General features: G+C 47.7%; 1 protein-coding gene across 1 annotated transcript; it reads left to right on the top strand.

The window, feature by feature from the left end:
• GLOD5 (glyoxalase domain containing 5) lies at nucleotides 1–2,472 on the top strand. Its single transcript, XM_026086240.1, has 3 exons — nucleotides 1–156; nucleotides 1,189–1,344; nucleotides 2,311–2,472. The coding sequence occupies exons 1-3, from the start codon at nucleotides 13–15 to the stop codon at nucleotides 2,470–2,472; spliced, it is 462 nt and encodes a 153-aa protein (XP_025942025.1). The 5' UTR covers nucleotides 1–12.
• Nucleotides 2,473–10,914: the final 8,442 nt, after the last annotated feature.

Below are 10,914 nucleotides of genomic sequence, written 5' to 3'. Positions count from 1 at the left end.
ATCCCTGAGATAATGATGTCCTGGAAGGAGGAGCACATGACTCCACCCCCTTGTTTCATCCAGCGACTGGACCACCTTGTGTTGACTGTGAAGAGCATTGARGACACTGTGACATTTTATTCCAAAGTCCTTGGCATGGAGGTGGTCACTTTCAAGGTAACATGCGTACAGGTGAGGCTTAGGCCTAGGAGTCCTGAAAGCACAGTTCTGGGCTGGTGGCCAGCCACTGTGGACCTCTGACTGCTTCTTGGGGCGTCTCCTTGGGGTGAGGATGGCATGACCATCACAAACTGTAGGCAGTCAAGGTCTGGGTTTCAAGAGAAACAAGCTGAGTCAAGGAAAGGTTCAAACCACACTGCAGAAGGAGTCAAAGTGAAAAAGAAGGAGAGGTTCCTTGAAAAACATAGTTGCCAGGACCGAAGGAAGAGAACCCTCAAACCCATAAATCCTCTAATGCTGTCTGACAGGCTCTTGTTTTGATATTGTCACTGACAAACAGAGGAAAAGATGGGTAGTCTTTTCAGGACAGCCCCAACCCATCCTTTGCCCAAATTTCAGACCACTTTACCTGTTTTGAATGTCTGCATTGCACCTTTATAACTCTCAAGTTTATTTCCTTCCCCCCTGCCCTGCCAGGTTTATGTAAAGCAGTTGCACTCACCTCCCAGGGCTACAGGAAGCACCTCTTTGTTCTTCAGGTGGGCACATATGGCAGGTTGCTGTATTGCATTTTGCTGGGGCTCAGCACTCAGCTGCCATATGTGCCTGCAGAAATCTCCCTGAGGGTCTGCAAAGAAAAGAGGCACCAAAACCTTCTTCCCCACTCGTTTCCCACTATCTCTTATTTGTTCTCTCTGCAGTGTCAATCGCTGCATTATTTTTGTGGCTGCCCACAGACAGGTTGGAGGGTGTCCAGAACTGAACACTGGCATTGTTATGGGCTGGAAGAGTAGCTGCACGTGGTTATAGGTCTCACGCTACCGTTCTTGAGTCACTCCACATCTCCAGAGATGTAGTGGAAATGTTGTAGAGGTCAGTTCTTATCTTGGGTTGCCACAGAGAGAGCCCAGAGAAGATAGCAAAGATACAGTCAAGTCCCCAGGTATTAGAACTACATAGGTGAATGGATACTGAAGACTTCAAGGTGAGGAAGTCTTATAGGACATTATTTCTTTTCTTTGGGGACAGGGAAACCGCAAAGCTTTATGTTTTGGCTGCCAGAAGTTTAACCTCCATGAGGCTGGGAAGGAATTTGAACCCAAGGCTCGATGCCCGGTCCCTGGTTCTGCAGATGTCTGTCTTATCACACAGACCCCCCTGGACCAGCTGCTCAAACACCTGAAGGTGAGGAAGGTGTATAGCATGCACATAGTGGCGCGAGCTGGGGTTGTAATGAGAGAGCTGAGGGGCCAGCCTGGAAGCAGACCTAATGAACTTGCCTTTAACTGCAACTTCAGTTGCAATTGTACTTTTATGGGCACAAATCAAGCTCTACTGAAATGCCTGCAACTGAACAGTGTAAGAGAGAGGACACTGAGTTAAATTTGAGAAGTGCATGGGAAGGAATCTCTTAGCTTTTATTTTGCAACATCTGGCAAAATAGGCACTAGTTCTGGTATATTTGCAAGCCAGTGTGTGCTGGGCAGAAGGCTGGTACAAAAGAGCAAGACCTCCCTGCAAGAATTAGCAGTATGGCAGAGGTGCTGTGCACTGTGCCTCCACCAGGACCCAAGGCCGAGTATCAGGGCCCTGTGAGGTGGCGATGAGAGGTATCAGCTGAGTTGTCTCAGGGAGGACAAGATGTAACCATCCAGGAGAAATCTTCTGAGCCTCACAGACCTTTCATTACAGGCATAGCAGTGCTCAGTGCCTGCCAAAATCTTCTGTGCTCAATACAGATGTTCATGTCTAACTGTGTCAGGACAGGCCATTAGTGCTGGTCCTCCATAATACATTTTTCAGCCTCATCTCTCTCCCCAAAGATCTCACAGTCCGGCCTAGCTTGATTGTGTGTTCTGAGCTGGACACTTTTTCAGTGCTGTGGGATGGGATGACCCAGAGTCAGAGGAGTGACAGCAGCACTGCTTGGTTGGCCTTGCCATTGAAGACTCTGTCAGTGGTCTGAAGAGACCTGGCATTTTCTGAGTGTGAAGCCAGAGCCTCTCAAGTGACAGTTTTAGGGCCTGTGCCTTGGGGATGTCAGAATTTTGTCATCCAAAAGCTCATGTTTTCAGGGCTGGGGGAAGAGTGCACAACTCTCTGATAAGACTCCCTTAAGCATTAAATGCTGGCTTTTATATCTCCTCTCAGGCCTGCGGAGTAAAGGTTGAAGAAGGTCCCGTGGCCAGAACTGGTGCTATGGGTCCGATAACATCCATCTACTTCCGAGACCCTGATGAGAACCTGATCGAGGTTTCTAGGTACAGCACAGATAYGACAGGCGTGACTGCAGTTAGCAGAGGGGAACACTAACCACAACCTATACTCTGCCTGAGTCCCAGCAGGAGTCAGGACACAGAGGCCAGGATTTTAATGGCCAGTTTACATTCTATTTTGCAAACCTAGAACAAGACTCAGCTTTCAGACCCACAGAGCAATGAAAAACAGGTCTGCATGAACTTTGAGAGCTATCCCTCAATCCTGCTTTTATAAATCTCCAATGATGGAGACTTCATGCCCTCCCTGGAAGATCTGTCCTGCTGCTGCACTGCTCTTGCTGAGATGACATCGTTCCTAATGTCTGAAGTCTCTTTTGCTGCATATGAAACGTGATTTCTGCCCTGTTCACCTAGTTCACAAAGAACTTGTCAGTCCTTTCCTTTTAATAGCCATTTTTTTACACAACTGAAGATTTCTATATCTCCCTTTCTCTCAGCCTGCTTAGCATGACCCAGACTAACTGGCACTGGTGGCTCTAACGCTAAGTCACTGGTTTAAATCCAGCTGTGGCTATTGAAACTCGCCTTCTGCCTGGGAAAGGGGAACTGGACCTCAGCATTTGACACACAAAGCACTTGTGAGGCTCTGTGGCTCATATTCAGCACTGCATAAATGCTTGAATAGTTACGGCGCTTCTGTCACCCAGGCAAGGGGCAAAGTAGAGACAAGGTGGCTGCATGGAGGGGAGAGTGACTGGAAGTCAGGGAGCTCAGCTAGATTCTTTGCAGGGAGGAGGGGGAAATAGAGTGGCAAAAAGACACTGGCATCAGGCATGAAACATCCACATTGGCTCCCCCATGGCACCCCCTTGTTGCCCAGCCAGGTTCATTTGATTTACCAGGGCAGCAACAGGGCTTCCCTCTGGCTCTGAGTCCCCTGCACCAGCTGCATCTGTCTGGCCTGCACATTCCAGGTACCAAGGGAAGGGAGCAACCTTGTACTGCAGCTGCATTTGCTCGTCCTTTCTTTCTCCATGGATGACACATTCCCATGGGCTGTGGGTCTTGGTCATTCCTTCTCAGAGCAGCAGCCTCCCTGCAAACCTTGGATCCTCATGGCAACATGTTTGGTCCTGGGAGAACCTCTGGGCCAAGGAGAGGAAGGCCGATGCTCTTGCCTTCCTCTGTCCAGGAAAGGCATCCAAAGTAGCTCCAGTGCTTGAAGAAGTGTTAGCATGGAGCTACCTGCACAGCATGGTGGGAGGCATGGCACATCTCCTGCAAGGAGGAAGGTGTGTTGGCAGAGCTGGGCAGGGGTGTATCACAGTAGAGTGCACTGTACCTCTGACTGACTGCATACAGTTACTCAGGGAATTGTCACCTCTTGAGTTTCCTCCTTTCTTTAATACTTCAATTAWTTAAAAAACATAGAAGAAGAAAGAGGGACCTGGGCTTTTTTCAAGGAGAGCAGTTCCCCAGCTGGCCACACTGGGGTAGCAATGTTATCATCAAAAAAATAGCACTAGAAGGTAGACAGAACTCTTCTGACCTCTACAGCTAAAATAATCTCTAAAAATGAAATAATCAGTGAACTATACTTTTTTTTTCCCTGATGATATTTCCTGGGAAATCCAGAATTCTTCACCGTGAAAAAAAAGCAAATCCCTAATAAATTCAGTGCTTCAGCTTATGAAAAGCTTGTGTCAGTGCTGGTGGTAGGGATGGAAGCTCTTTTCAGTTTCAGTTAAACCATTCATGGAAGCTAACGACAAAAGCTGTCATGGGAGACAAGTCAGAGGCAGCTCACAATCTTTGCGTTGTAAATGCAGAGTGAGTCCATTAAAATCTTGCAGGACTGCAGACACATCTGTATTGCACCATGAGGTCTAGTGCAAATTGGAGGAAATAATGTTGCAGCATTTTAGCAATGTTGTAGCAAAGCTCTGCTTGAGACCTTACAGGAGGGGAAGGTGATTTTTTTTTTAAAAAACAGAACAGATTTTGCTTATCCACAAGTACGTTCTCTCACACCCTAACATCAAGATATGTGAGAGTTCAAGGAATCTGTTCACCCATCAGGCACCAGAGTGCATGTATCCAGGTGGTCTATGCAGGATTCTTGCAATGACAGAGAGGACAAGGGATGCCAGTTATTATCCTGCTTGCATCTCCTGAGTTCCTCATAGGATGGTGAACATGTGCTGGGCTTGGACATGCCCTTTTGTCCCATGTAGGAGAAGACAGGGATCATGGTCTCTATCCTGTCTCAGCCGTGAACAAGCAGAATTTACTTACTGTCCCTTGCCTCCTAATCTGGGTGTCTGGAGAAGCTGCGTGTAGGTTTATGCTGGGATCTTGATGAACTCCTGCTCCAGGTGCCTTCAGCACATGCTCTTCACAGAGCCCTTCTCCTTCCTTCTGATGCTTTCACACAGAACAATTTGCACTCATTCAGCATTCAGATCAACCTTAACTTTTCTATTGCATTTGCAAGAAGATCAGAGAACCATGCATTGATACTGTGAACATCAGACCCTCTTTAGCAGGTATTCCAGCAGGGTCAGAGATGTCTTGGATCCCTCTGCCTAACCCTGCATATCAGGCCTGGATATACATGCAGAGAGATCTTGTCTGTAGGCCCTAACTTGACCTTCCCAAAGGCATAAGCAGGATGGAGTCATGAACAAGATTAGCTCTAGTGTTTAGCATTCTTGCTTTGTGTGCCTATGGATGAAAGTTGAAAACTGGTCCTGCAACTACAAGTCCCAGCACTGAAAGGAACCAACAGGCCATTTCATGAAAAATGAAAATGCAGAAAGAGCCACACAGGCCAGCAGTGACACCAGAGGGGACCATGCACAGGCTAGTCATATCAAGGCAGTGAGTACTAGGTTTCTTACTTGGTCACTTTTCTGGGATACTATAGACAGATATTGTTTGTGGTGGTTCCTCCACATGGTGTTGTTCTGGTCAGCTCTGATTTCCCCTTACTCTGGTGTCAAGTACCATATGCCTTTTCCCACCACACACATGCCCTTAGGGCTGGGCCATGGAGACCTTCCCTTGGGGAAGCAGGTTCCCTGTACACTCTCCAGGAGCTGAACAGAGGATCTCAGTGCTTTGTATTGCCACCTTATTTGCAAAATAATACATTTTACATATTTCCAGACAGCAGCATGAGCATCAGACAGAACCACTGAAGTCATGAAGTCCACTAAAGTCATGAACTAGCTTTCCTAAATTTATTTCTTGGTTAGTTAAAGGGATCTAATTTTTGGAAATTGTTTTSAGTTAAATAGGCCTGAATTTTACCCATCAGGGTTGTTGCCATGTGGGTGCTCCAAGTAGGGTACGAGAGTAGCATAGACACAATAAACCATTCAGTCCCCTAACACCACCTCTCCATCCAATGGGTGAATGAACTTCCATAATGACCTGGGAAGAAGCAGCAGAAGAAATCAGAGAGAAGAGCACAGATCTACGTTTGAAATAACTGCTTTCCCACCACCCTGGCTGCTGTATGATATAAGGGAGAGTCACACACCAAGACAGGGTCGGGGGGGGGGGAACTTAGATCACACACTGAGGTGTGCAGTCCCACAGAGCCAAGGGGCTTGGAAACCGGACCCTGGGGAGGGGAGGCGGTGGGACCGAGCCCATGGGGAGACACTGGGGGGGAGGGGGGCGCATCTGGACTCCCCGGGCCCCGATTTGGTGGCTGCTGTCCAGGGTGCTGAAGGTCCGAGTCCGTGGGAAGGGGAGCCCGTGGGGCTGAGCCCATGGGGAGAGGAGCTCGTGGGCCGGGGCCGAAGGGGAGGGCCGAAGGGGAGGTGGGAACCCGTGGGCCCCAACACGCAGGGAGGCGAGCCCGTGGGGCGGGGAACCCGTGGGGAGGGGAGCCCATGGGCCTGAGCCCCTGGGGACGGGAGCGCTCCCGGAGGCAGTGGGCCCTGCGCCTGGGGCTGCTCTCCAGGGTGCTGAAGGCCCGAGCCGCGGGCGGGCCGGTGCAGTGCCCGCAGGGAGGAACGGAGGGCGCTGACCATGGGAGAAGGCTGATCACAGCATCCTGCTCCTGCCAAACCAGCCCAGGCTCCCCGGCCTGGGCAGGCTCTGGCTCCTCCCAAAATTCTCTTCTGGCCAGGGCTTCTCCCTAGCCGGGAGCATTCCAGCAGAGCCCCGTTCATTTCTGAGCTGGGATTGCAGTTACTGATTGATTGCTAACACTCACGTTGCCTAGTTCTGCACTAAATGTTCTTTCATTCACTGAACTTGCTACCATAAACATTTTACTGAAGAAAGGTTTCCTTTTCTTAATTTTATTTTAAGAATCATTTATCTTGGAACAGCAGCAGAGAAAAGGACAAGGTCTTTTTTCTTATTCAGCCTGAGAGAAGTTAAGGACTTTGGTGGCACCACATTAATGACTGAATTACCCTCAGTGTCACACAAGGTGGCCTGTGGTTTTCACAGGCCATTTTTTTTCTTCACTCTCAGAAGGCCTCACTTCACTTGCCAAGTGTTTGGACCTCCTATTTTGTTAGTGATGTTAAACATTCACTGTTTGAAGCTAGAAATAACAGGTGAAACCTTTTCCTGGGCTGGGAGACTGAAGGTAGTGTCAGGGTCTCAGATATTTAGAGAAAATATCATGAATGAAAAACTCTCATATATGCTTTAGGTTCCTGGATGCTTGGGAAAAGCCACTTATTGCTTCAACTGATGAGGGSCCTGATAAAATGAAAGTTGTACACCCCCAGCCTTCCTGTGCCTTCCCTCACTTATTTTACACATTATCTGATGAAAGGTGTCAGGATCACACCTGATGGGAGAGCCGAGACAATAGGCTGAGAGAGTGGGAGCAGTTTGCTATTGTGATCTTGTCAGCAACACCAGATCGTTAGGCCCTCGTTTTGAGCAAGCGTCAGCCTCAGAATGAAGACTGATGACAATCAAAGTCAAGTACTACAAGTTAGCAGCAGCTTCCTCCCTTTTTGAGAGGAGATGGTGCCTAGGAAAGCTACACTCAGTGAAATCTATGAAGTCTGGTTTCCTGCAGCTCTCCCCCGTGGTTTACTTGGTGTCAAATAATGATGCTGAGCACATGGTGCACTCTTTTTCCCAGTGGGCTAGAAATTTAGGCTTATCTTATCCTTTTGCTACTTATTTTCCCCCAAATATACAAGAAATTTAGTATCTTTCAATCCTCTGCCTCTCCTGCTGGGAAAGGCATTGATCACACAGCAAAGGTGTGCACAAAAGACTATACGTGCCTAGTATCATGGACGCACTGAAAACAGCTTTAGGCTGAGGTGTGTAGTCCTTTAACCATGATAGGTATGAGGTCAGCCCAGGCAGCATGATTTATCCAAGAATCTGAGCATTTACTCAGGCAATTTGGTTGGGCTGTGTTCTCAGCCTTTGCATCCTGAATCTGAACTACTGAGTGTGATGCTCCCTTGGGCACAGCAAGTTATGCTACAGACCCAGGATTTACTCTTAGCTTTCACTGATACTGATACACACAGAGCCCATTCATAGACTGTGCTACAGACATCAGACCCATCTACCAGCCATGTATTACCTACATCCCCTGCCTTCCTTCTCACTGACCTAAGGCCGGTTCCCCTAGTCATTATGTATTTGATGTGGTCTATAACTCAGTGTATGAGGGACTTCCAAAGACATTCAAAGATAACAGTTATTTGATGGAGCTATAGTGAATATGTGGCCAGGGTGGGTTTGACCATGCATATAGTTTCCTCCTTGTGTCCTAGACTAGCAAGGATAACATTCTCCCTTTCCCAAAGAATGACTTTATAGCAGATGCTGTTAAGGACCTTGACACAAACCGTCAGTGTTAGTAGGCACAAAGGATGTATCAGGTTTGGAAGGGTTTCTGGAACTTAAGCATAAAATGTAGCCTGAAKTCCGATCAGAAAATTCTCTTCTTTGTGCTCCAGCACCAATAGATTAAAGTTTTTTGCTCCTTCCTCACCTGCTCAGCTTCACTGCTACATGGCCTTAGTGTGTCATGATGCAAAAGGCTTGGAAATGAGAACATTGACATGAATTTTAGGATGCTGAAACTGCTGATAATCTTCCAAGACATATTGTTGCCTCCACTGAAGTCCATGTCAGTTCTGGCACACACATTGATCACCTTGGATAAATGGTGAGTTACTGACTGACTTGGAAGGCATTGGCTCTGTGGGTTTCCAGCTCACTGAGCTGTGACACATGGTTGTCTACCTTGACTTCAGCATGGCTTTTGACACTGTCTCCCATAACATCCTCCTAGGTAAGCTCAGGAAGTGTGGGCTAGATAAATGGACAGTAAGGTGGGTTGAGAACTGGCTGAATGGCATAGCTCAAAGGGTAGTGATCAGCAGTGCAGAGTCTAGCTGGAGGCCTGTAGCTAGCAATGTCCCGCAGGGGTCACTACTGGGTCCAGTCTTGTTCAACTTATTCATCAATGACCTGGATGAAGGGACAGAGTGCCTCCTCAGCAAGTTTGCTGATGATACAAAACTGAGAGGAGTAGCTGATACACCAGAGGGCTGTGCTGCCATTCAGAGGGACCTTGACAGGCTGGAGAGGTGGGTGGAGAGGAACCTCATGAAAGTCAACAAGGACAAGTGCAGGGTCCTGCACCTAGGGAGGAATAACCCCATGCACCAGTACAGGTCGGGGGTTGACCTGCTGGAAAGCAGCTCTGCGGAGAAGGACCTGGGAGTGCTGGTGGACACCAGGTTGACCATGAGGCAGCAATGTGCCCTTGTGGCCAAGAAGGCCAATGGTATGCTGGGGTGCATCAGGAAGAGTGTTGCCAGCAGGTSRAGGGAGGTGATYCTCSCCCTCTMCTCAGCCCTGCTGAGGCCACATCTGGAGTACTGCGTCCAGTTCTGGGCTCCCCAGTACAAGAGAGACATGGAACTACTGGATAGATTAYAGTGGAGGACTATGAAGATGATTAGGGGACTGGAGCATCTCTCCTATGAGGAAAGACTGTGAGAGCTGGGCCTGTTTAGCTGAAGAAGAGTGGAGAAGAGAAGACTGAGAGGGGATCTTATCAACGTATACAAATATCTTAAAGGAGGATATCAAGAGGATAGGGCCAGACTCTTTTCAAGTGGTGCCCAGCGAGAGGACAAGAGGCAACAGGCACAAATTGAAACACAGGAAGTTCCATCTGAATATGAGGAAAAACTTCTTCACTGTGAGGGTGACAGAGCACTGGAGCAGGTTGCCCAGAGAGGTTGTGGAGTCTCCTCCTCTGGAGATATTCAAAACCCGCCTGGATGAGATCCTGTGCAACGTGCTCTAGGTGATCCTGTTTGAGCAGGGGGGTTGGACTAGATGATCTCCAGAGGTCCCTTCCAACCTCAACCGTTCTGTGATTCTGTGAATAACCTTCTTGGTGATCCTACATCTGACATAGAACCAAATGAAAGTGGAGCTTGCCATGGAAACTTAACAATTATTTTAAATTTATTGATTAATGGGAAGTGCTGAGTAACTTGTCATTGTTTGTTGAGAGACTGTTTAACCACAGCTAGGCTTTACTGGCTAATAGCTAATTGTTCTCACTAGTCAAAACACCCCCAGGGCTCAGTGTAAACATATGATTCTGGAGAAATCCTTGGCCACAGGTGCAGCTTCGGAAGATACCAGCCTTCTAGTTGACCTTGTCCTTACCTCTGTTGGGTTCCCCAGGCAATTATCTACTGCAAAAGCCACTGTATTGTATATGTTTGAATTAAAGATACAAACCTCATGGTCTACATAGTGCAGCATTAAAACTTTATGCAAAAAATGAATTTATTTTATTTGTTTATTTAGAAGGTTTCAGTGTAATTATGTTAGACATTATGACAGGATGGATTAACAGGTGAGCAAACATTTTTGCTCTGGCTGGGAAGTTCTTTGCACAGACCACTACCAGCAAGCTAAACAGGAACCAGCCCACATTCCTTCTTGCCTGTCTACTTCCATCTTGGTCCCCCCAAAAGAAGGCTTCCCTGACTTTGCCTAGAAGTTCTATACCTATATCAAAAACATATTGGAAACAGGGCCTTTGGATCAGCCATCATAGCTATTTGTTTAACATGAAGAGGAACATTGCATAGTTCTCCATTTTGCTGTTCAGAAAGGACTCACAGAAAGAAAGCCTTTTGGTGAACAGTCACTTAGGAGCACAGGTATTGATTTCATTCCAGCTAGGTAGATGAGTTAAGAGTTACATTTCATTAAGCTTTCCCTCCTGTGAGGGGAATGTCCCAATGGGAGTCACAGCATGTATGTTCCCAAATCACCACCCAGAGGGCCCATCTCTGCRTTGACAACAGAGGCTACCTCTGGCCAGCCTGCTCTTAATAGGTGCCTGGGCTACCTGCCCAAAGCCAGGAGAGATGATATGTCACAGCCCTAGGATTGGCAGGGATGATCCTGCAGATGGTGTATGATGTCGGTGTATAACTAATATTGGATCCCTCACCTACAACAGCCTTTCATTCAGAAAAGACATATGGGTTTCAAG

This window comes from Apteryx rowi, unplaced genomic scaffold (assembly GCF_003343035.1).
Source record: "Apteryx rowi isolate R43461 unplaced genomic scaffold, aptRow1 scaffold_69, whole genome shotgun sequence".
Classification (NCBI taxonomy): domain Eukaryota; kingdom Metazoa; phylum Chordata; class Aves; order Apterygiformes; family Apterygidae; genus Apteryx; species Apteryx rowi.
Note: the sequence above shows the minus strand (reverse complement) of the source record. Positions and strands in the feature narration are given on the sequence as shown.